Here is a 25,846-nt window from a genome sequence, read left to right on the forward strand (position 1 = left end):
AAAGCCGAATTGTTAGGTATCACTTTGGGCAGGTCATGTTTTACTCAAGCCCTGAGTTTCCCCATATGAATCATGACATTCTGGCATTTTCCAATGATTTAAACCAGTGGGTCACCGTTGAGAGTTCCTTACAGAATCACATGGGGAATTTTAAAAAAACTATTCATAACAGCCCCATCAGGATCTTTGGGAAGGAGGTTTGTGGCCTACATATTCTGAAACAATCCTCCATCTAGTCCAGTACGTTCTGTTGAGGCATTTGGAAACTTCCAGCAATCTTCTGCTTCAGAAAATCACCCAGATCTGTCAGAGATTTCAACATTGAAGTTGCAAACACGTTAGCTCTAGCCACTTTCTTGTTCCTCTTTTTGGATTAATTTATCCATTTCAAATCATTATTAACTTCCAATTAACTCAATTCAATAATAATTGATTTAAAAAACGAAATCAATTAACATGTATCAACCTGGAAGGACTTCCTGAAGGAGATGACATTCCAAACAGATTTCTCTTTTATGCACAAAGGATGGAGGGAAGATTGGGGGAGAATGGAACAACATTAGCAAAGACCCATAGGAAACAGGGATCATGGATTATAGAAGAGGAAGAGAGCTGAAGTCAGAAGGGTTGATGGAACCAAAATGTGCAAGCTTTGTAGGCAGGCCATGCTAGGAAGTTGTGAGTGTATTCTGAGGACAGTAGACTAATGTGATATGAATTGTGTTATAGAGCATCTTTCTGACTATTTTTTAGGGGAAATTGTAGGGGGAACCTGCAGGTGGGCATACCAGAGAGGAGGCTGGTGGGATGGTCTAGTCAGGGCAGGGAGAACAAGGGGATAGAAAGGAAGTAGAAGTGACACCCTGATGTCTGACTTGGGCAACTGACTGGATGAGCACGTGGCAGGGTCACGGAGGTGTGTGGGGGAGGGACTAAACGCAGAGAGAATTGGGTTAGCTGAGATTAACGAACAGGTAACTGGAGACTTGTAAACCCCGCCTCCCAACTTCTCCAGGATTTGAGCGCCTTTTCTAAAACTTTAGGACTACCTCCGGGGCCTCCAGGGGACGCTGTAGCCCCCATGGTCTCTCTAGGCTCGCCCCTGCCGGCTCGCTGGCGGAGGCAGCTGCCGCAAGGCAGACGACATGCGCGTGCGCTCTCTGGCCGGCAGGGGGCGCGCGTGCGCAGTCGGGGCCGGGGGCGCGCGCAGGCCGGCGCCGGAAGTGTGCGGTTGCCATGTAATATCCTGGCCGCGCGGGCGCGCGAGGGGCTGAGGCGGCGCCGGCGCGGGCGCGGAGCTGGCGAGAGGGCGGTGGAGGCGGCGCCGACGGGGCCCGCTGAGGCGCGCGGGGTGTCGGCGGCGCCCGGGAGCCTGTCGCGTGCGCGGTCCCTCCGGTTCGCTGGGTCCGGGCGGGAGCCCGCACGGTGGCAGGCAGTATGTCGGTGGCGGGGCTGAAGAAGCAGTTCTACAAGGCGAGCCAGGTGAGCGGAGGCCGAGGCGGGGGGAGCGAGCCCCGGGACCCAGGCTGCCCGGAGTCGGGGACCCGGCCAGGCCCGACCGTGGCTCGGGAGGGGGCTGCGGGCACCGAGCGGGCGGCGTTGGCGCGTGCTCCCCGCTGGGTGGGGGGAGCCCAGGCGGGACGGGGGCTGCCCCCGAAGTGGCCCCGGCCCTCCCCGCCATGTGGGCTCCGGTCTCCCCGAGAAGGGTGGGCAGACCCCTGAGAGGGGCAGAGATGCACGCGGAGGTTGGCCCGGGACACGGACCCCTCCCCTCCCCTCCCTGTAAAAGGGCAGGGGGTGGGGAAGGAGCCGGGGAAGAAACACTCCCGAGGCTGTCGACACGGGACTCTTGCCGGAGAGCCCAGGGGAGGGCAACTTGGCGTCTGGAGTAGTTCTTTAAAACAAACAAACGGAGACCCCTTTTGACGGACCCGGTACAAAGCTGGGAGAGGGTCGAGTGAAAAGTCCGTTTCCGCGTCCGGCCCCTCGGGCATCCAGCCCCTCTCCCCGGCGGCAAGGACCGTCACCCACGACTCACATCCCTTTCCAAAGGTATGTTTCACCTTTCCTTTTAAAACACGCGCCGACGCGGTGGTAGCACAGTCCACATAGCCCTTCGTGCTTCGGGTTTTTCGTTAAATGGTTTTGGAGATAACGCTAGAGCTGGAATTCACCTCGGGTCGCTCTCTGTTGTGGAGGGACGTCCTGGGCACTGTGGGGTGATGAGCGGCATCCCTGGCCCCACCCACTCGATCCCAGGAGCACCCCCCCCATCCCGACACCACAGATATCTCCCTGTACTACCAAATGTCCCTGGGGGAACTCCCCTTCTCCCCTTACCCAGAGCTACTGCGCCAGAGCATACCCCCGGAGTTTCTTTGACCTTTATAATGGGTTGGTGGTATTCCAGTCATCTACTGGGGACTGGTTGGTTAAATTTTAACCAGTCATCTGTTGATGGATGTGTAGATTGTTTCCAGTCGGTTTCTGCCGCAAACGATACTGTAGTGAATAGCTATTGAATATCTTTGCTCACAGGTGGGATTGGATTTACATGTTGAATTCCCAGAAGGGGGATGCTGAATCCAAGAGTATAGTGTTTTATGTGTGACGGCTAAGTATAGGTTTTTTGGGGATGTCCAGGCCCCATTGCTTGTGAATCTGGTGAAAGCTGTGGATCCACTCTCCAGAAAACTGGGCAATGGGGGAATTCAGTTTACAGTTTCGGATCCACGAAGTCCCAGATTCCTTGAATCCTGTTGGTTCCTGCATCCCAGATTAAGAACCTTAGGTATGGAGTCTGTGTGGATAGACTCCTCGGAGGAATGAGCGGCCATCTTAGGGATGGTGTGGTCCCTGCTGGCAAACTGGGCTTTTCCCACAATTTGGAGAAGTTCAGTGGGAGGGAAGAGAAATGAGTCCACAGTAACACAGCTGGTACCTTTTGCCCCTTGATGGAAGAAGTCCTGACCCCACCCTACTGTTTTATCTAGGGCAAACCCCAGATGATGGCTAACCCCTGGTGGAAGAGAAACTTAATCCAGAGGGGTTCTAGGATTATTGCTGAGAGTACAGCCCTTTGCCCCAGCAGGATAGAATTAAAGGGACCTGGCCCTGGGTTAAACCTTGTCCGACAGGCACCAGATCCCCAGGGCTTGACCAGAGCACCTGGGGATGGTGCTTACTGTCTTGGACCTTGATGACCTTGATGTAGTCCCTCCTGCCGGAGAAGCCCTCTCCTCCCAACCCCCAGCTCTCAAGGCCCATGCTGGAGGTCCATACCCCATACTGTCCCAAGCAGACACACTCTGCTAGAGGCACTAGCTAGGCCGCTCTGGCTGGCCACCAGAGCTTTTGGTCTCAGGGGGAAGCAGGGTGTCCTGCATTCAGATTTGTGAGAAATACATTGAAACCTGGAAAGCACTGTGCAGTGTAAGCTGCTGGTTCAGATCGATTTGTGATCTCGCCATTCTGAGGCCCATCCCCAAAGAGCTGCTGCGATGGCCACATCCTACTTTGGGAGCGGCTGTCTTGGCCTCCTGATCAATCCTCTGCTGAGTTGTGCTCTCAAGAATCATGCTGGCTGTGCTCCATGCTCTTCTGCAATTGTTTCCACAGGCCCCCAGCATCTCTGCTGTTTATCCAGACGTGTCCATCTCCTTGTGTGTTTCTTTTCTTGTCCTCAGAGTAGGGTCGGCTGTTGAGAGTATGAGGCAGTAATTAATGTCTCTTGAATTCTCACCATATGAACAGGCAGTATGCTTTCAGCCACTGGTCTCATTTATCTGGCACAAGGGTAAATGCACTCCCCTTTTTACACAAAGCCATGTAGGGATATTTATATCTTCCTGTAGGACAGTGGTTCTAAACCAGGGCCAGTTCTACTCTCTAGGAGTCATTGGCAATATCTGGAGATATTTTTGGTTGTCGCAACCTGAGTTCCTATTAGTATCTAGTGGGTGGAGGCTAGGGATGCCACTCAACACCCTATAATGCACGGGCAGCCCCCACAACCAAGAATTATCTGGGCCCAGAAGCCAGTAGTGCTGAGGTTGAGAAACCCTGCCCTAAGATTTGTGAGAAGTGAGAATAATTATACCAAAACAAAAAACAGAACAAAAAATCTCTCCTGGGCCATTCTTGTGATAGCCGCCTGCTTTTCTTTGTTTCTTTGTACATAGATAGACATGTACATAAAACTCAGCATCCAGATCCCAAGTTGTTAGAACCCCAGGGTATCTTTTGGCATCTGGTATTTTTAAGAAGGTATAAGCTTGCATCTGTACTTTTCAGCTGGGGTGACTAACCCTTCTTCCCCCCCCCCCCCCCCGCCCCGCCCCCGCCCCATGTGCCCTTTCAGGAACATTTGGCAATGTCTGAGATGGTTTTTGGTTGTCACCGCTTGGGGAGAGGGCGGCTACTGGCATTGAGTGGGTAGAGGCTAGGGATGGTTGCTAAACATCCTATAATACACAGGACAGCCTTCCCCACAACAAAGAATTATCCGGCCCCACATGTCAGTGCACCGAGGTTGAGAATGCTTTGAAACAGGTTCTTGATTTCAGAGGCTTGTAACAGTGTTATTTCTAAATTGAGAAAAAGAAGTCAGGTGGATGTGGGAGAGAGTGGGGCATGGAGAGGCTTGATTCCTAGCAATTGAGGCTGTGATATTAATTAAAAGTTTCTGATCTCACTGATGATACTGGTAACAAACCAGTTATTAGTATCTGGCAGCATCCTGGCAAATTCCATGCTAGTTCATCTCTGGTGCAAGCGTTCAGGTCTTGTATAAGGTCAGTTTGGGCTTGCGTGAGAAGTTTGTGAGCTTTTACTTGTTCAGAACTGGTTGCTACTGGGCTGTGGCCTGCTGGGCTGAGGCCTGCTGAAGAATCTGTAGAGGAAAGCGCTGGAAGGAAAAGACGTCTGTCCGGAGCCTCAATCCTACCGCCCACCTGGTACTTCTGCGCATCTAGAACTGGGGGAGATGCTTTAATCTGAGTGTTTCTGGAGGACTAAGGAGGGTCAGGGGACCCCACTAGTGAGATCCAAACTCAGAAGTTCATTTCTCATTGTGGTATGATGTTAATTTCCAGGCCTAAGCTGCTCACTGGTTTCTGATAATTCTTGTGGCCAGGCCAGGTTTGAGAGTGTAACTAGGGATAGATCTGGCAGCTGCCTGGAATGCTGGCTTAACTTTTTTTCTTTCTTTTCTTTTTTCTTTTTTTCTTTTGGCTTGAAAGGAGGGAGAGAGTTTGAACTGAAAGATTGGTTCCGTCAGAGCTAGGAGGAAAATTTATGACTGCCATATCACATAGCTTTGAAGTTCGTTGGATGCTTGCTAGGCTCTGGGTTTGTGCCTAGGAGGAAAGATCAGACTTCCTTTGAGAGGCATGGGGTGGGGAGTGGGCTGGGGCACCCAGGACCCCAACCTGTTAGAGTAAGTAATATCTGGGGGACGTGGCTGGTATTTGGAACGTCAGCAGGTACTACCTGCTCTGACCTATTTTTAAAACCTTATTGTGTGGAATCGGGCTTTTGATTTCCCAAGAAAGGGTTTGGCCTGTTAAGTAATAAATGTGGAATAGTCTTAGATACAAGAGTCTGGAACTTGTAGCTCCTTCACCTGAGTGGAATAAAAGCATGGAACCTGTGTGCTGAGAACAACAGGTGACAGGCAAAATTGGGTCCCTGCCCCAGGCCCTTGAGCTCAACTGCTGCAGGCTAACTTCCTGAAGACCTTCTGCCTTGGGCAGCAGACATGGGAATGGCTTTGGCTGTTGGCGATATCCATGTGTGATGGGAACTGGATTAAGTCCAACTTTGCCGGAAGCAACTCTGCTGACTCCCTCTGTAAGAAGACCCTTGAACTGGCAGTGTCCCTGTGGGACCCTGGACAGAGATGTTCCCATCCTGTTCCATCGGTAGACAGGCCAGGCTGCTCTTCCCAGCTCAGCTTTGGGTCACCAGCCTGGTGTTTTAGGCTGGACCGTGGAGCTACAGAACAAGTGTGAGACTGCTCTCCCCCAAAGGATCCTGGGACCTCCTGGAACCCCACCACTTCCCAGGCCTGTCTGTAAAACTGGGTTCGCCCGACCGCCTTCACAGGACCCACTGTTCACAGTCATGGAGGCACTCTGTAACCAAGCAGAATCCTATATTCTTGTTGTTAACAAACCAGGACCAAGAGGGCATCATACTCGGATTCTGCTACCCGTGCCTGCCAAACATGAGGTGGCAAGTTCCCCTCTGACTCAGAACCCTGTGTTTATTAAAGACCTGTTAGCGTGCCTGGGTGCACTTCTCCCTACTTATCTGGCACAGTGTGAAGGCAGAGCCATAGGATACTTAATTATAGTCCACGTGCCACTGAATAATGGCCTGTGAGGTTAAGGATTTCATAGTGTCTCTCTGTTCGGTTTCAAAAATTGGGGGCTGTCGCATTCCTGAGACCCCAGAACTTAGCGAGTGAACCAGGGATACAGTGCTGTTTATCCCCGCACCCATCCACCCAGCCTTCCCTTTGTGGAGCCCTCTGAACCTTAGGTTTGCAGGCCTGAGCTCACCGGTTGGCCCCTCAGATGTCCATATGCGCATCTGCTCGTTTTTTTCCTCAGAGGAAACACTTGGCTCTGTGACCAGGGCCACTCAGGCCTGCCCTTTGCCTCTGGAGAGCCCATCCCATGGCCTTTGACCCAAGGACATAGGCCAGTTCTGCTCTGGCCTATCTCCAGCCCTTCTCCTCTTCTTCCGTTGTTGCCAGTATTTTGATACTGATCCAATCTGGGGAAACTTGGTTTTTGATTTGGGCCAGCTTCCTCCATAGGATTTCAGAGGCAAGTGTGCCGCACGTTTTGGCACTGTGGCAAGTTGGGGGTGGGGAGGTGGCCAGAGGAAAGTCAAGTAGTCTTCTGTTCCTGATTTCCAAGGCAGGAGGTGAGATTTGTAAACTGTAGGATGGTTTGATGCTGAAGCTTTCCAGCAACAGACCTTTTCAGCCCCAGGGGGTTAGAGAGCTGCAGGCCCATTGAGGCGTCTTTACCCTTGTACTCAAACCCTAATGGCTTTTTCTGCCTGGTGAAGTGTTAGGGGTGGCTTTTTCTGGTTCTTTTTCAAAGCTGTCCCTGGCAAGCTGGGTGGAGGAGTGTGTCAGATTGGCAGCAGCTGGTTTCTGTCTTCTCTCCTCTTTGCTCTCTCCTCTCCCCCCTCTCTCCTCTCCCTTCCCCCCCTTCCTCCTCCCCTTCCTCCCTTGCCTTGTCCCTGCCCCCCACCCCCACCCCCCAGCTGCTCACAGGGCTGGATTTGGCAGCTGCTTCTACTGAGCACTGCAGTTTGGGTACATTTCCGCTCATTTCCTGTTAGGCAGTAACCAGGGTTCCACTAACGCAGGATCCCAGAAGGACAGCTCCATCTTCCTTTTCCGCTCAACTCCTAGGAAAAAACCTGCTGACTAGGCCCAGAGAGGGGGGGTCACGCGGAGACTCCCAACCACAGCAGGAAAATAGAAGTGTGATTTCCTCCGAAGGACCTGACTCAGCATTGGGTCACTGCCCAGCTGCTCAGAGTTCCACACCTGGGAATCAGGCACCTCCAGTGGCGTCACTTCCGGTGCCTGAGACCACTAGCCCAGTGGCCACTGTCCCAGCAGGGCTGGCAGTCGTAAGGGGTGCTATCCTAGCCCAACCGTGCAAGGTATCCACTGAGTGTCAGAGAGGACACGGGCTCTTCTCCCGGGCTCAGCAGCCCTACCTGCCTTTGGTAGATGAACATTCAGTTCACCTTCCATGTCCCTTCAGCCTCTGCAAGATGTCTCCCCAGCCCCTGGGCACTCAGAGCCCCTGTCTTCCTGTCTCTCTGACTCCCGCGTAGCTGCCTTCCCAGTCGAGGACTAAGATTGGTGTCTTTGTTGCTGGATCCTAAGTCTTTGCGGGAAGGGCCCATGTGGTTCTGCCACTGCTGTGTGCCCAGTTGAGCCCGGTCCCTGGCCTGTCCCGGGAACTCAGGAAGAATTGGATGGATAGATGGACAGACGGACGTTTGCACACTAGTGAGCAAATGGTTGCATCATGGGTTATGGGTGCAGATGCCGAGCTGTAGTGTCAGCATGCCTAAAGGAAGCAGAGCAGAAAGGTGAACATCCCCAGCTGACCTGGCATTCAGGACCTCCTGGAGCCCCACCTGGTCCCAGTTTTAAATCCCACCTCTTCCCTTCATGGGTGGCACAGTCCAGTCGGACCAGTCTGCCTGCCGGCCGGGCTACTTTATACTGCCTTATGCCTCACCTTCCGCATCCCAACCTGGTTTCTCTGTCCACTTCCTGTTTACCCTGTAAAGCCCTGTTTGTATCTCCCTTTATCCTTACCCTCTCCTGTGGCTGCCCACTGGAAAGACTTCTCCATCCTCTGAGCATCTGACCCAGGGCTCTCGCGCCCACGTGCCACACGCCAAACACATCCTCACACCAGAATGTGCTTTTCTGCTCATCAGACCTGAGCTCCTGATGGAGCAGGGCTGCCTGGTGGCTTGTGACAAGCCCAGGGCCCCCTGGGTCATGGCTTGCTGACCAAGTTGTCAGAAATGGTGGGCTCCTTCTGAGTGGGAGTGGGGCAGTCCAGTGACAGTGACAGTGGCCTCCTGCAATGTCCCTGGGGGTGGCTCCTGCTCAGGCCCAGGCAGAACCCCAGGGGAGCAGAGTGGCTAACAGCCCTCCATCAGGAACAGGTCCAGCTGGTTTAAAAAGAAGAAGTCAAAGCTCAGAGATTGTTCCCCTGGCTTTGGCTTGGCCTGACAGTAAGTGCACGGTTCAGCCGATACTCTCAGGGAGTCCCCAACCATCACCTGGGCCCCTAAGTCACATCTCTTTCACCAGTGCCCCTCCTCCCAGCCCTACTTTTTCTAAAGTGCAACAGTTGAATGATGAACTTTCTGTCATTTGGGGCTTCAGCCCCAGGATTGAGCAGCAACCCACATTCTTAGGAAGCCCCACGGGAAGGAAACTGGGAACTTCCTGCTCCTTTTGCCCCCCAAGGCTCCCCCTGGCCCCAGCCACTCACCTTCCCAGACGAGGCCCCATGGATGCCTGGGGGCAGAGGGGCAGGCACCCTTCAGCCCGGAGGCCTTGGCCCATCAGAGCCATGATTGTCTGGAGGTGGACACCCGGCACTGGCCCTTCAAGGCCAGCCTTTGTGGTTCACAAGAGGGCAGCTGAGGGAATGGGGATGGGATTTCTTCATCCCTGAATCAAACCCGGCTGGTCTAGGGTTGACCTTTAGCTCCTGAGAGTTGAGAACCGTTGCTACAGGTTAGTCTCTAGCTGCTTTCTGCCCTGCACAAGGCAGTGTTTCCCTCATCTTTGTGAAACGTAGGAGCTGCTGCAGCTCCGCGCTGACCACCAAGTGGGTGTCTGGGTCAGGGCCCTGAAATGCGTGCAAGTGATGCCCCTCGCCGAGGTGGGCTGTGAGGAGGTCCTGGACGCCCCAGTCCGGATGGCTTTCTCGCCCAGCTTCGGCCTGGGACGTCTTCACAGCCGAGTCTGAGCCATCTGTCTCGGGCTCCCCGCGAGGTTCCTTTCTCTCCCACAGCCTCAGGGACCCCTGAGTGTTCTCTCCCGTCCTGCGCTGCCCCAGCTCAGGGTGGGCAGGAGGTGCTAGCAGGCCCCTTCCGTTGAGTAGAGCCTCTCTACCACCTCAGTACAAGCGGGCTTGGGAGTCTCAGGTGGGAAGCTGCAGAGGCAGGAGGAAAGTGCGCTGGTTCGGGAGGGCAGGGAGAAAGTCCTTTTGCCCGGTTGCCTCCATTGTGCTTCTGGAGTCCAGGAGTCCGCTCGGCTTTCCAGCGGAGTCCGCAGGGTTGACCTTCTTGCAAAGGTCACCGGGGTCGCTCCGGGTGCACTCACCAGGCCCCGAGCCAGTCGGTGCTGGGGTGCCTGGGGTGCTGTCGAGGGCCCGTCACTTCTCAGGCACCTTGGTAAGGTTGTTGCTGCTGTTATTAGCGTTCCTTATTGTTAATCACATCCTTATGTCATAACCATTAATGTGGGTACATTGATCTGCTACGTGGAGTGACACACATTATGTGTTGTCCATAACCATCATCTAGCTAATGTTAAATTATAAGTGTCCACGTAAGGTTGTGTATCATCCACGTCTTGTGTTGCTGTATCATGAAGTGGTTCAGACACAGGAAAAGATATAAAGAAGGGCCACCATAGTAGCCACGCGCCCACAAGAGTTTCACTAAAACACGGGCACTGCAGTCACAGGCAAAGCCCCTCCCTGATTTACACCTTCACTGCCCGTGAATTGTCACCAGAAGGTGCACAGTGTTGTTTTGCAAGTTTACCCCTCCAAATAGTTTCGCATGGTTATTTGGTGTAAGCTGCTCTTTTTGCTCGGTACCCTTCATGCTTCTCGTCCACACGCACATGTGTAGCTCTAGTGTCATTGCTCAGCTGAACAGCTTTCCCTGGCGTGACTGTACCATCCCCTGCCAGTGGGCATGTTTCCATGCCTTTGCTCTTTCCAACCGTGTGTCAGTGAGCACTCTTGCAGATGTCCCCTCAGGCATGTGTCTGAGAAGTTTTCCAGACTTACACCTCATTTAATGTAAATGTATAGGTTTTCCGTGGTAGCAGCATGGGAAAAAAAAATCGTATTCAATTTGCATGACCTCAAGTCCCGGGCCCAAAGCTGGCGGGAGTCATGTGTCTGAACACTCATAAGGGTGATATTTCAAGTGTGCTCTGCGGTACCGCCCAGGGGCCCTGGCCAGGATGCTGAGTGGGTGGGGCGGAGGCTCCCCAGGCCTGGGGTTAGCTGGGGGGGTGATCCAGGGGGGCCTGTAGCTGCAGCCGGCACCCAGAATCCTCTGTCTGCCCCATGTCCTCCTCACAGAATTCATTTGTTCATCAGCCTGTCAGTTCCTCAATAGCTGTGTTTTCAGTTCTGTTCTCCACAGTGAGACCGAGTTTGCAGAAAGCACCTGGCATCCAGCCTTGTCGCAAAGGGCCACTTGCGCTAGTATATACAGTCGAAGCTCCCTGATTGGAGATTCTGTATGTGCCTTCACCTGTTCGCTGGTATTTACTTGTAGCCCCCAAATCAGTACTTGGGGCACTTTGCAGTCATTTGCAAACATGTGCAGAGGGGCAAACAATTTTGAGTCTCCCGATGTGCTTTTTCCCTGCTGAGATGTGTTTCAGCTCAGATTCTTAACCAGCATCCTTGCAGTATATTTAAGTGCCACAGTTTTTTTTCAATTTTGTGCTTTTTGTGGGTGATTTCGCTGTTCGGAACGGCCCCAAGCACAGAGCTACAGGGCCGGCTCGTGTTCCTGAGTGCAAGAAGGCTGTGTTGTGCCTTATGGAGGAAACCCATGTGTCAGATGAGCTTGGTTCAGGAGGGGTCACAGCACTGCTGGCTGAGTTTAGTGTAGAGGAGTCAATAGCGTGTGTTAAATAAGGTGTCTTTAAACGGAAACGCACGTGACACAAGGTTATGTATTGATTGGCTGTGGCCAGAGGCTTACAAGAGCCTAACCCCGTTGTTTCCCCTAGGAGCAGTGGTTCCATATTCAACAGCTCAGTGTTTGCTGCGACTTTCTAGAACAGAACTGCTATGGACGAGTGGCGAGACCCGCCTGCGGTTCCTGTGGCAGGCAGGGTGACTCGCCCTGCTCCACAGAACCTGTCTGTGTGCTGCCTTGGTGTGGGGGCCTTGTCAGTGGGAGCCAGGGTGTGGACCTGGAGATGCAGAGATCACTTGGAATTAACCTGGTGGGCCCCGCTCTAGGGATCAGGGCACTTAAAGGCATATTCTTGTCCCCTCTGTGGTGAGAGGGAGGTGTGACTGCAGAGCAGAGGGCCCAGGAGAAGGGAGCGTGGCAGATCGGCTTCGCCGGCTTTGAGGACAGGACGGGCCACAGCCAAGGAATGGGGGCCGCTCTAGAAGCCAGGAGAGGCACCAAAAGCCCCAGCGCTCCTAGACGGGAATGCGGCCCTGCCAACATCTTGAGCTTAGCCCAGTGAGATCCGTGTCGGACTTCTGACCTCTTTAAGATTTATTTTTGTATGTTGTGTGGTGTCAGGTTGTTTAACGTTTTGTGGTGTTTGTCCCTGAGTTTATAGTAATTTGTTTTGGCAGCCGTAGGTCTGCACGGTCTTAAAGCCTTGCCCTGATAAAAGTTTTCAGCTCTGTCTTTAAGGTGTGGGTGTGTGCGCACATGTGCTCGTGTGTTTTATCCTCCGTGAGCTCTCGCCTCCAACTTGATAGCCGAAGTCAGCCAGAAAATAGGACCGGTTCGCTTGGCCAGGTCGACTTCTGGGTCACCGTGCTGAGAGCAGGTCCCCCAGCCATCTTCAGGTAAAGGGCTCTGTGGAGGGAATCCGAAGCTCTACAGAAGTCACTCCCTGGTTCCTGGATCCCATGTTGGTGACTTAAAAGCTGATGGACTGATAGGAAGTCCTCCATCACCATTGTTTAACATGAATTTGAAAACTGGCTCCATGTTCAGGTTTTATGCCCAAAAACCCTGTTGCCCGTCTGCCCCTCAGGGCAGCACCTTGCAGCAACACTGTGGGAGAGTCTGACCCACGCTGGCTCCTGCTAACTGTGTAGAAGGAGGTTGGTGGGTCTCAAGTCCGAGGGCCCCTTTCTTCCCATTGTGGAGCCTGGAGCTTCACACCAGATACTCTTCGCTTAACGACCCTCTCATCTCTAAGAGGGACCCTTCAGGACCCCTCCCAGGCACCTGTGTCCGTGCCAGGCCTCAGCTCCTCTGTCCTCTGCATGGGCTCAGATGCCGTGTCCTCTTGTCTCTGCCTTTCTTCACATCATGTGCCTTTCTCCTTTCTGCATCAACTTATCCTTCAAAGCCAAGTTCAGGGTCATCTCCTTTGTGAACAGTCCCTGGTTCTCTCCCCACAAGGAGGAAGTAGCTTCTCGCTATAGGTCCCTTAGCATAGACCCTTCTAGTAATCTTTTTTTGTGTGTGGTTTTATTTTTGTGTGTGTGTGGTTTTATTAATCTTTTTTCCCTCTACTATACCTGGCATTTATAATGAATTGTTGAATGAATAGGGCAGCCTTTTCAAAAGGGGGGAATCTGGCCTTCTGACTTTGACCCCAAATGTTCATCCCCACCCAACAGAGCAGATCAGCTCCAGGCAGGAGAGTGTCCCAAACATGCATGGTGACTAAGTGATTGGATTAGGGCTGATAGAGTAACACAGGATCCTATGACCAGGCTTGTAGGAAGGAACCAGGGATGATTCCCAAGGTGATGACCCTGGATGCTGGCTTTGCATTTGGATGTGGGAGGAAGAAAGCAAAAGAGCATACAGGGCTTCCTAGACAGGCAGCTAGAGCGAGTGCTGGAGCCTCAGGGCTGCTGGCTTGCCCTGTTATATTCTCCCACTCTCCCCCTGCCCCATTCCAGGAGCCCAGAGACCGTCTATCAGTGGCGTCTGTCCTTCCCGGGAAGTGGAGGCAGTCCTGGCTGCTAGATCAGCATCACAAGGTGGAGAGGGATTTGAATGCTCTTACGGCTCCTGGCTTCAGAAGCAGCAACACCAGACATGTATCATGGGGGTGACAACAGAGCAGGAAGGCCTGGGGAGAAAGACCACCAAATTGGGAGGCAGGGTTCCTTCTCTCTTGCAAAACATAAAAAAGCATTGCTGAGGAGTACCGTGAGTCAGAATAGGACAGCCATCTTGGCAAATGCAGCAAGACCCCCCCATCCCCAGCTTGTGGGGGTGAACTCTCATTCAGGGATGGGGAGAATAGGCATCTCAGGTGGGGGGGCTGGGGGCAGGAATCCCATTAGCCAGGATAGAGGGTAGACCTCTGCTCGGGCGTGTTCAGGGTTGGCCAGAAGGCCACCTTGGTTGCTGGGTGAATGCAGGACGAGGAGCAGTGGCCTGCAGAGGGGGGGCAGCCAGGTTGTGACATGGTAGCAGTTGTGTGCCAGGGCCTACCCTCCACTGGGGGTTTCCTACCCGCCGTCTTCGTGCAAACCAAGTCGTTTCATCTCAGTGCCCTGTTCCCTCCCTTTCCCACAAATAGAGCTTCAGAGTCGTATATCGCAGGGGCTCCTGGGTGGCTCAGTAGGTTAAGTGTCTGCCTTCAGCTCGGGTCAGGATCCTGGGGTCCTGGGATTGAGCCCCATATCGGGCTCCCTGCTCAGCAGGAGCCTGCTTCTCCCTCTCTCTCTCTGTCCCACCCCCCTGTTCCTGCACACTCTCTTGCTCTCTCTCACTCTCAAAGAATTGTGTATCACAGCTGCCCATCAACAGATAGTCTTGGTGCTGTGAGCTTTCTGGAGTCAAGGTCCCGTTACTGATCCCTTGGAGTTTCTGTTGCAAAAGAAGAGCTAGTAGATCAGCCTGCTGTGGACGCAGTTTTTATCCCTGCCTGGCTCTGTGTGGTCATGTGTGTGTGGGACCATGGATCCCTCAGGAGGGCTCCCCAGGAAGCCTCTCACCCCGTCCTGTGGGCCACCTGGCAGATCCTGCTTCTGGACCTTGCCCGAGTTGTGGAACGCTGCCCAGCTGCCTGCACACAGCCCTCTGGCCGCCTTTCCTCTGGTGGCCTGCCCCGGGGTGAGCAGCAGGCGTGTACCTATAGTCTGTGGGCTGTTTTTGTTTTTTTTTTAAGATTTTATTTATTTATTTGACAGAGACATAGCGAGAGAGGGAACACAAGCAGGAGGAGAGGAAGAAGCAGGCTTCCTGCCGAGCAGGGAGCCCGATGTGGGGCTCGATCCCAGGACCCTGGGATCATGACCTGAGCCGAAGGCAGACGCTTAATGACTGAGCCACCCAGGTGCTTCCCCCCTTTTTTTTAAAGATTTTATTTATTTATTTGAGAGAGAGGTGTTGCCTGGGTGGCTCAGTTGGCTAAGTGTCTGCCTTTGGCTCAGGTCATGATCCCGGAGTCCTGAGATCGAGTCCTGCATCTGACTCCCTGCTCAGCGGGGAGACTGCTTCTCCCTTTCCCTTTGCCCCTCCCCCTGCTCCTCCTCTCTCAAATAAATAAAATCAGAAATAGAGGGCGTGCACACGCAGAGCAGGGAGGAGGGGCAGCAGGAGAGGGAGAAGCAGACTCCCCACTGAGCAGGGAGCCTGATGCAGGGCTCCATCCCTGGACCCTGGGATCATGACCTGAGCCAAAGGCAGCCGCTTAACTGTCTGAGCCACCCAGGCGCCCCTACTCTGTGGGTCTTAAAGCACGTTCATGCCTGAGTCCCAGAGCACGTCGTCACCACCTCCCATCTTAGAGTTGAGGAGACTGAGGCTCAGCAGAGTCTGCGTTCTTGTGTAAAGTCATGGCCTGGTAGGCAGAGGTGGTGCTTGTTTCTGCTGAGAGCCCCCACCCAGTAGCTCCCGGAGGGCAGGGTGTGCATGCCAACATGAATCTATTTACTGTCTCAACGAATATTGGTTGCCCAAGCACCTACTGGGAGCCAGGCCGGTGCTGCCCTCCCAGCTCCTCACCGTAGCCGCACTGCCGACTGGGGTGCCCTGGAGCGGGGAGGTGGGGCGAGGAGGTGGAGCCAGGCTGTCCCAAGTGGCATTGCTGGAATGAAGATGAACCCTGAGGGAGAAGAAAGGGCCCCTGAGACCTGCACTTCTGCATCGATGGCCTGCGGCAGGGTCCCCGGGAACCTCAAAGTGCTGGGGCTCGGGTGCTGACAGCTCTGTGTGTGTGTGTGTGTGTGTGTCTGTCCGTCTGTCCGTTGTGCCTCGGATAAACCTCATTGGCTACGATACTGCCACTGCACAAAGCTCCCTCCGTCCCGAGGAAGAACAGGCCTGGTCGCTCGGGTGCTGACAGCAGTGTGTGTGTGTGTGTGTGTCCCAAGGAAGAACAGGCCTGGTCACTAAAGGGTGGGTGGCAGCTGGGGGGATAGGGGCAGTTTGCCCCCGTGACCACCGCGGACTCCCTGCCTGACCCAGGCAGCTCCTTCCTCCTCAGCCCTGTTGGTGTCCTCATCCGTGCTGAGGTGGCTGGACAGTGATTTTGAGGCTAGACTCCTTCCAGCTCTGGCCTTCCAAGACTGATTCTGCAGTTGAGACAGGCGGGTGCCCTGGACCAGTGGGGCGGGGGGGGTATGGTTGGAAAAGTGGCCAGGCAGGGTGACCGAATTTCGGCATTTAGCACGTGGCCCCACTTATGGCGCCAGTCATTAACCGGCAGCAGGGGTAGGTCAGCTGTGCTGAGGGCTACTGACCGCTTCACCTCTCCCCGCTTGCCATGTGCCGTCCTAGGGTCAGCACCTGCCTAGGAGCTTATGTAGCCTCACCTGAAGAAACTGGTCTTGTCAACCAAGCCTGTTGTCACCGCCCTGATAGGACAGGCGAGCCATAGAGCCAGGTGACAGTACGTTCCTCGGCACCCACTCAGAGCTGCTCCACGTCGGAGCTCTGCCAGCCCGGGGATCCACGGCGCCCTGAGTGTGTGCTGCCCTAAGCTCCCCAGCTCCAGTCTGGCGTGTTTCTGCTTGACCTTTAGAGGCTGTTTCCTCTCCTGTGTCCTGGCCTCCTGAACCACAGACTTGTTGCTTTCACAAGGGTTCCTGTCCGTGAGAAATCACGCCACTCCGGGAAGGGGGAGCCTCTGAATACGAACAGCCTGGGCCTGGCTAGCTCAGATTTTTTTTTTCTTTGCAAATTTTTTTGACCCTTGGCTCTCTGGTGAGGGAGCCAGCCACGGGCAGACCTTGGGTGGAGAGCAGGGAATTGGACCGGCAGCCTCCAGCCAGTGCCAGCCTAACCTGGATTTCCCACAAGTGGGTAACAAAAGGAAGTTGGGGATGTGGAGGCATGCTGCCATCCAGCTAACCCCAGGAGTCTGCTGCGCTCTCAAAGCCTCGCCGCCGTGGAGTGGTGTATGAGGTCATATCAAAGTGCTTCTGTCAGTGATGGGGTTACCCACTTCAAGTTCACAGTCCAATGGGTGGAGGACCATAACGAGGTGGGAATGAGGTGGGTGACTTCACAGAACAGAAAACACAGCCTGGGGGGAGCTGGTCCAAGGTGAGGTCTGAAGGGGGCAGGGACTTGAGAGAGGAGGTGCCAGTAATGTGATGGGAGAGATGGCCAGTGTCCACGTCACTCCCGTCTAGGTAAGGAGACAGGTGATAGAGAATCAGGAGGGCTTCCTGATCAGAATCAGAAGGGGGCTTTTCATTAGTTAGGCCTTTAAAAATGGAAGGGGTCTTCGAGACAGGAGAGAAGGCATCTGTGTTCCAGGAGGCAGGGGCTCTGGGCTTTTAAATTGATCAGGGGGTCACCTTAGCTTGTCATGGTTGGGGTACACGTGGCCCTTCCTCGAGACTCGTGCCTGGGTGCCTAGCCTCTGGTGTGGTAGGCTGTGCTCACGGTGTTTGATATGGATGTTGTATCGGTGCCTTCCAGAGGCCAAGCAGGATTTCCAAGCTGCCTCTCTGGTCTCTTTCTGAAGGGCTACTCTTCTGTCCGCTCTGCCATCGATACCAGATGAGTTTGCAGAATACCCTTATTGTATCCGCGCATATGCGGGACACACTCCTGCTCTGCCGGCCTGACTGTGGACTGGCAGCCGGCATGCAGCGCGCACTCACTGATGCGGAGCCAGGCAGGACTGGGGGGATTTATTACATTTCTTCGTGGGTTGGGTGTTTCTTTTTTTTTTTTTTTTTAAAGATTTTTTTTTATTTATTTTCAACAGAGAGAGAGACAGTGAGAGAGGGAACACAAGCAGGGGGAGTGGGAGAGGGAGAAGCAGGGCTCCCGCGGAGCAGGGAGCCCAATGTGGGACTCGATCCCGGGACCCTGGGATCATGACCTGAGCCAAAGGCAGACGCTTAACGACTGAGCCACCCAGGCGCCCTGGGTGTTTCTTTTTATAAGTTGTCATCTGAAGTTGACTTTCCCAGTTGTCTGACTTGCAGCCCTCCTGCCTCATCCCTGTGATGAGAAGACAGAACACAGGAGGTCAGTATATACCCAGTATACCCAGGCATTTTAGCCCGACCACGAGTCCCAGGGGTGATCTGTTCCGTAAGCAATTGCTGGCATCTCAGGCGTTGGGAAAAACCTTCTGTATAGCGAGGGGCACCAGCTGGGATCAGGCCCAGCTCAGAGTCCCCTGGTCAGCAGGCCTCATTCCTTCCACCTGTCCTAGGAGGAGGCAGAATGAGCTTACAGCCTGAGCCTCCCCACCCCCCCATCCCCTGCCTGGTCTGGTGCTGCCCAGATTCCGCACTTTCCCAGGGTGTGTTCTGGGCCAAGTCACAGTCAGCGGGAGGGTGAGAGAGAAGTCCTGTCCTATTCTTTCCAGGTTAGCAGCACCATGCCACAGGCAGGGGTCTGCATGACGGAGACTGGTGAGCCCCCTGAACAGCTCCAGTCTGGTGCGCCCTTGGTATTTGCACAGGGCTCTGTAGTGTTCCAGGAGTTTTGGCCTCCTGTCAGCCCTGAGCCGTGGGTATTATGTGGAGTTCCAGAAGGCTCAGGGCAAAGCTGGCCCTCAACTTCAGGTCTCTGGAGTCTGGGCCGGCACAGTTAACTCAGAGTAGTCCTGGACGGCCGCCCTGCTTTAAACTCGGGTTCTTGGCCTGGCGTCCAGGAGCAGGTAAGGTCCTCCTGACCACCCGCTTACAGGGCCTGAGATGTGGCTCCACACCCGCTGGTGGGAGGGTTGGGGTTTGCAGCCCACCCCAAGTGCCATCCTTAGTCTCCAGCAGACCCATGCCCGTTATTAATCGGCCTCTTGTCTCCCAGCACCCTGACACCCAGCTAGCCTCTGAAAATGGGGAAACAAGCCAGAGAAGTCCAGGAACAGCCTCTGGAGTTGGGTTGGACTTAACTATTTTGGGACTCCTGCCTGGCTTGGACACACACGTGCACGTACACCACCACCACCCCGCCGCCCCCCCGCCCGGCACCCCTGCACATACGGACTACTCTGCCTGGCCCTGGGCAAGGCACATCCTGGGGCCTCCTGGGGCCTTAGTTATCCCATTTATAAGGTAAAGATACCTGCCCAGAGGCCGCAGCTAGGCCAGGTGGTTGCTGGAGCTCTCTGATAGCTCTGTCCCTTCCTCTTGGGGTCTCAGGGATGACAGAAGGGCCAGCAAGGCAGCAAGACCACAGAACATCATCTGTGCTGCATGACCCTCCTTAGCTCCTGCTGTCCTGCCTCCCTCTGCAAGCCGAAAGTGCTTCAGAGCCAGAAGCTGGCTCTTCTCAGCACCCAGCGGGGCCCTCTTCCTCCCCCAGTTTCTGTGAGATCAACCAGGGAACTGGAGAACCATGGATGAAAGCAGGGACCAGTTCTGTTAAGTGGCTTCTGATTCCTTTTGGGGAAACTTGGCATCTTCGTAGAAATCCCAGGATTGCCAATCTTTACAGTTGAACTTGGGCCAACACTCCATTTCATTGACAAGGAAACTGGGAGGGTCCCCAGAGGAGCCACACCTAGGACCTTAGGCCACCTCCGCACCAGGTGCTCAGCCCCTGGCTCCTGGCCAGACGGACCCTGAGGGGAAATCCCTGCCTGTGGCCAGTGCTGGCCAGCCTGCCCTCTCCCCGCACCATCCACGTGGAGCTGGGGCCAGGCAGGGTGAGTTCCTTGTTACCACATCTCCTAGGACTGCTGAGTCACCCTGCGGGGAGGAACAAGGCACTTCCCTCAAACAGAGAGGGCTGAGGCCAGCTCCATAACGTCTGGGAACTGGGCCCGAGCAACAAGAAATGGCACCTTGCAAATGCCTGTGTCTGCCCAGCCCCTCGCTGTTCCTCCGCGGCCTCGTGCACACAGACTCTCCCAGCCTTTGGGGCCTCCTGTGCCCCTGCACCTCTGTGTCGTTAGCCATGCCCTGGGAAGTGAGGGAGGCTTCATCTCAAGCCTGCCCTTTGCAGGTGGGGAGAGGGCCCAGCAAGAGTCTGCCCTGCAGTGGGCCTTGGGCCAGCCAGTCAGATGGTGTCCATCAAACCCATGCAATGTGCTGGGTTGGGCCAGAAAGCAAGACACACGGGGTCCTGCACCCTGGGAGCTGGCCGTCAGCCAGAGACAAATGTGGGATCCATGGCATGCATGGCATGCAGAATTAGAACGGGAAGAGCTCTGAAAGGCATGGGGGACTCTAACAGGAAGTTACACTGAAGCCGAGGCCTCTGACTCCACACAGGGATTAGGCTGGAGTGGCGGGGAGGGGAGGGGAGGGAAGCAGTCCTGGGGGCTGCAGTGCAAAGACAGGGTGGGTGCGGGGAGACGGTGGCAGGCTCCGATTTGACTTGTGCAGGGTTCTGGACAGGAGGCGGGAGCAAGGCCTGGGGAGGGAGACCCGGGCAGAGGCTACCCGGGGTCCTGGGGAGGAACGAGGAGAGTCCGAGCCAGGGTGGGAGCAGGCCTGGTTCGGGCACGTGGAGGGCGCAGAGACACACGCGGCCCTCGGACGGATTCCTGGGTGTTGTGGGCCTGGCGGGCAAGCGGTGTGACAGTCGCAGGGAAGGGTGGATGAAGCAGGCTCTAGCGGAGTCCGCGGAGAAAAGTTTTTAGCCTGGAGCTGGAGGGGCAGCTGTCTGGGTGTCCGCCTGGCGGGAGCCTCTTCCTGCCAGGACTGACTTGCGCTGCAAAAGCAGAGGTCGGGGCCTCAAGAGCAGCCTCCACCGCATCCCTGTTCTGTCTCTGGGACAAGCAGCACACAGAGCTCCGTTACCTGGCTCCTTACTCCACCGGGACGGTCACTGGGTGAAGGCCCCCCGTCTGCCTCGCCACCTCCCTCTAAAGTCCCTTCTCCACAGTGGTCAGTTCCTGCTTTGCTCCCAGTGCTCTTGCCGTGGCCGGCTCAACTTTCGGATGAAGCCAGACAGGTGATTTGGAGGGATTTTCTTGTTTGAGGGACCCCCCCCCCGGCATTCAAACGGCCTGTGCCAGGCAGGGCAGCAGCAGCTGGGACTTCGTGTGGCATTCGGCTCGCCGCCTTCCAGACAGCACAGCGTTTATCTCCCCGTGCCAGGCCAGTGTCCCATTCCTCATCTCGAGGAGCCAGGAGCCAAGCAGTCCTGAGCTGCGTCTGTGCAGGGATGGGGGAGGCTCGGGCCAGCCCAAGACGGGACATCAACGACCGGCCCTGCGGGTGGCAGAAGACCGCGAGGGTCTCGGTGGCTAGAGGCCAGGTCTGACCAGGGCCCCCCTGCCCGGCTCCTCTCCACAGCTATCCTGGCTCCTTCCCCAGACAACAGCCAGCCCCACTCTGGCTGGGAGAGCAGCAGCTGGTGCAGCCCTGCAGTCTAGGGGACCCCCGGCTTCCGCTTCGGGGCCAGCATCGCAGCCACCACGGCCCCTCCTGCGGAGAGATCTTCAGAGGCCACGGTGCTTTGGCACCCAGAACCAGTTCCCGACGAAGTACCACATGCGGGGTCTGTCCGCTGGGGCCTGATCTGGCGGTCGCGGCGCCCAATTGGGAGTTTTCATGTGGCACATAACTTCGGAAGACTTTTCCTGCTTGATCATTTCTACTGCACCCTTCCACCGAGCTGCTTTTTAGAAATCACCGGGTTGGGATGGCTAGGAGAGGAAGCGTGCACCCTGAGGCATGAGGGTACCAGCAAATCCGGGGAAATTTCAGAATTCCCGGTATGTCTCCGGAAGTTCTCACTTGTCCGAAGCCTGCCCTCTGTGAGGTTTAACCAAGGGCCTGGTGATTTATTCTCCCAGTCACCTCACAAATATTTATGGAGGACCTGTGACAGATGAAGCGTCTCGCTTAGTGCCAAGAGCTTTCGGTCTTCTGCTCACATGTCTGCTTTGTGTCCTCCGGCTCCTCCCAGGAGGGGAATGAAGGTCTGCTAGGGTGCAGACGATGTTTCCGCAGGCTCTGCTTCCCTGGCACCTCCTCCTCACCCCCCAAGCTGTGGGCCAGCCCCATGTCTCATGGCCTGTGCTCTCAGAGCCGCAAGGGAGCTCCGCCCCAGTCAGCAGGCAGCTCGTCCTCGAGCAGCTCACAAGGGCCCGGGCTTTGGGAATTTTCCCAAGTACCCTGGTGACGCCAGGGGCCACTGAAGGTTTCTGGGTAGGGACAGACGCATCAAGAGAAGGGGGCTTGGGGGCAGCCAGTGCACCACCCACATCACCTCCCCGGCAGCGTGCTCAGCTCGCTTTGCCTTTCCAGGAAGAGAGTCCCATTAGCCAAAGAGTACACCAGGTGGTGTCTCTGCTAGCACCCCCCAAGGTGGGGGCCCGGGAGCATGGGAAGAGGAGGGAGAGCTACAAGAAGGCCAGCAGCCTCGTGTTCGGAGGGGCAGCAGACAGACCTCGGCTCTGCCCACGCCATGGACTCTGGGTCAGGAGACAGAAGACCGTGATGGAAGCTAGAGGGGTTTGCTCTGCAGCGTTTGGCTCTAAGCCTTCCAGATGTCAGGAGGCGGCAGGAAGGCGGGTGGAGTTGGAAGGGATCTGGAGGGAGTGTGTGTGTCCTCCGGGGGCAGGGGGGCGGGGGGGCTCCCCTCCCTGTGCCATCACCCTAGCTCAGGAATTTCTCAGCTCCGCCCAGGATCATCACTGCTGCCTCTTGGGGCCTCCCATGTCCAGGCATTGTGCACACGGCATTCTGACACCTCCCCACAGCCCTCGGAGGCCCTCACGGCCCCCAGGCTTCACCCACATCCTATTGCTGCCCAGTCTTCCAGCACAGGACACAATGCAGGTGGACTGGCAAGTCCGACAGGTCTGGGCACAGCACCCATGTCCTCCACTTACAGCTCCACAGCCTCTCACCCCTCGGTTTCCTCATCCGTGAAGTGGGCTGGCTGGTCCCTGCACCCTCATCAAGTAGATACAGTGCGTGTACCTACACAGTGTCTGGCACATAGTTGGCCAGGAATGGTAACCCTTGTGCCCCAAACCTGCATCTCACCCGGAACCCAGAGCTCTCTCTGCCCGCCTGGCCCGGCTCTGCCAGTTGGGACCCTGCCCTTCAGGTCCAGCTCGGATAGCACTGGCTGTGTGGCTCATCCAGCTTGCAGCTACATCCTGCTGCCCTTTGGGCGTATTTACATCTCCTTTGTGACTCTCACCGTGTTCTTCTCTGAATTGCTGTTATATCGGACATTCTCACCTCCCCCGCCAGAGGGCTGCTCCCCAAGGCCAGGAGACAGACTCTCGTGCCCCTTCTGTATCCCCTCCTGCTTTAGACACAGATCATCACGTAATGTGGTCATTAGCTGGTGCTGGCCCCATTCTGACAGCCATCGCTAACGAGGCAGCCGTGCTCACACCCGAGAGCCAGGAGGCCTGTTCACTGGCCCAGATCTCAGGATGGCTCATGTAGGGCCATAGCCAGAGTGGCTGGGCCTGGACCCTCAAGGCCCCCTTTGCCCCGGGGCCCTGGTCTCGGTCACCTGTTCTGTGCCGTTCACTCCGGCTCTCCAGCAGTGCCGACAAGCAGCTTCTCCCCTCTATGCCTGGTGAGGGAAAGGTCATCCTGGCACCCACAGATGGGCAGGGAGAAGTAAGCTACGCAGAGGCAGGAGGGGAAGCCTGGGCCAGGAGAATTCAGGTGACCTCCAATGTTACCCTGGGAGGTGGTCCTGGAGCGTCTCAGGTGGCCCCCAAACACAAGGTGGCTGGACGAGGTGCAGGACACTGGAGTTAGGGACACACGGTGCCCCTCCGGGACAGTGCAGCCCTGAGCAGCCCTGCACATCTCCCCTCCTCCCAGCACCTCCGTGCCAGCTTCCTCCTCCTCCTCTTCCTCCTCTTGTTTTCTCTTAAACCCTCACATCATCAAAGCAGGCCATCTGCCCAGGTCACGGAGCCTGCAGATTGGCCCCTTCATTTTCCGTGTCGCGTGTGTTGATCAGGTTTCCCTGCGGAGATGATTCAGTTGGAGGCCTGATGTTGGCTTCCTCCCACCCCACAGGATTCGAACTGCTTCCGCAGCTACCAGCAAGTGGCCACGGCAGACGTGCCCGCCAGTACAGTTGGCCGTCATCCGCTCGCCCCTGTGAAAGCAGCTTCTCTGACTTTCCGTGTTCGGCTTGCTACTGGAGGGGCCGCCCTGCTGGCTCCTGGCACGCAGCAGCTCCCCAGTTCCTTTCATGGATCCTTCCACTGCATATGCTTTCTCTCCCGAATGTCAGATTCCTTACTTCTCCCCCAAGATGCCAAAATCTGGAGTGATAACACCAGTCTTTGAAAGAACAGCCTCTCCCCTAACTGGTCTTACTATTAATGCCCACAGGCCAACACTTGTGCATGGAAGTCACGTGGGTGCTCTGGGTGACGATCCAGCTCTGTTCCAGGCTGGCTCACCTCCCAGGTGCCCAGTTCGCAGGGGGTACCATCAGCTGACGTGGCCCTGCTGCTCATAAATGCAGGAGCCTGTGACAGGCCTCTGTCTGCCCAATGCGGACACGTCATTGCCAGTGTGATCATTCAAAGGCCAGGTGGGATCCGGGCCCGGGGAGTTGCCAGAAAGCAAGAGGGGGTCGGGCATGCAGAGAGGCATACAGGAGCAGGGCCTCTTGCTCCCTACCCGGCAGCACCCACCTCTGCAGCCTGAACTTAAGGCACTCAGAGCCACAGATCCCTGTCCCATCCTGGAGCGCCTGCCACCCGGGCTGGAGGCAGAGCATGCTTTTCCCAAAAGTCAACAGTAGTACGGGGGTAGTATCAGTCTGGCCAAACATACGGCGTGAGCTCGTGTGTGCAATTTGCAGAAGAGGTGCCAGCAGAGAGAAGAGAGGGAACTTCCTGCCTGCTGGGGGTGTCCTGAAGCTGGATCGAAGTGCTGGCACTAAAACTCATCCAAGGGGAACTCATGACTGGTAGATGTGGGGGAGGCCAGCAGGATCTTGATGACAGACACGGGGGCCTCGCTGCTCAGGGTGCCCAGCCCCCCCCAGGAGAGACCCCACTCTAGGCCCTACGTGGACACAGTCACTGAGCCAGTCTCGCAAAAAGCCGGGAAGCATCCGGTGGGCAATGGGGAGCTCATCTCCGGAGGCCGCCGCCAGGTCCCCCTGCGCGGTAGCCTCTTCCGCAGCCCCTGGGTCTCACCTGGTGGGGGCCACTTGGGGCGCAGACTGGCTCCCGAACCGGGGCAGGGTTCTGGAGAAGGTTCCGGCCCGGTCTGGGCTTCATGTTGGCCCCAAGGAGGCGCCAGCCCGGCTTTCACAGCAGCAGCCATGATGGGATCACTGCTAGTGACTCAGGCTCTGATGCAGTTGGGTGGGGCCCGGGAGGCTGCAGTTTGCACACACTGCCGCGGTCACGGCCCTGCAGGGCTCAGCCAGTGGGGGACAGGCCCTGGGCACTGCGGGCCCACCAGGCACCTCGGCTGTTCCCTCCCGCCCCGCGTGGGAGCAGAATCGGCTTGTGCTGAGCCCCGACTGAGGGAGGGTGGGAGGTGGGCTCTGTGTGCGGTGCAGGTTTTACAGGTGTTATTTCCATGGTGGTATCTGCTGCTCTCGTTGGATCTGAAAATGTGTGTGCATTTTTCCTGAGCGGGACTGAAATGTCAGGGTCGTAGCCTTCCCCATGGGCAGGGCCCTTTGGGGCCCTCCTGCCCCCTCCACCCAGGCAGCGTCCCAACCGCTGAGTCTCCAGGGCTGGCTGCTCAGTGACAGGAGGCCTTGGTCCCTAGAAATACCTGCTCTTCATACCCAAAGGTTCGTCCTTGTTATCAACACCACTTACAGTTCTTCCCATGGACCAGTCAGGTCCCTCTCCGCCGGACATGGTCTGCACCCTGGGGAGCCCCACACTCAGAGCCGCGGCTCTTCTTTGGACTTCTTTGATTTTCCCTTTTCCCTTTTGGCCTCTTGTCATCCTTTTATCCATTTGTGCCGGTTCCAAGACTGTGAG

At 55.9% G+C, this 25,846-nt stretch overlaps 1 protein-coding gene across 2 annotated transcripts in view; it reads left to right on the forward strand.

Moving 5' to 3' along the window:
* The first annotated feature begins 1,283 nt into the window (after positions 1-1,283).
* The window catches only part of SH3GL1 (SH3 domain containing GRB2 like 1, endophilin A2), a 31,768-nt gene continuing 7,205 nt past the window's right edge, over positions 1,284-25,846 (forward strand). The window contains exon 1 of one of the 2 annotated variants that reach the window (XM_034996613.1): positions 1,284-1,482. In XM_034996613.1, coding sequence (XP_034852504.1) covers positions 1,438-1,482 — 45 coding nt within the window. In that variant the 5' untranslated portion in view covers positions 1,284-1,437. Of the gene's footprint in view, positions 1,483-1,963; positions 2,053-25,846 lie in introns of those variants that run through there. The other variant, XM_034996615.1, reaches the window with a different exon arrangement.

Source organism: Mirounga leonina, unplaced genomic scaffold, assembly GCF_011800145.1.
Source record: "Mirounga leonina isolate KUSES-001 unplaced genomic scaffold, KU_Mleo_1.0 Mir_94, whole genome shotgun sequence".
NCBI lineage: Eukaryota > Metazoa > Chordata > Mammalia > Carnivora > Phocidae > Mirounga > Mirounga leonina.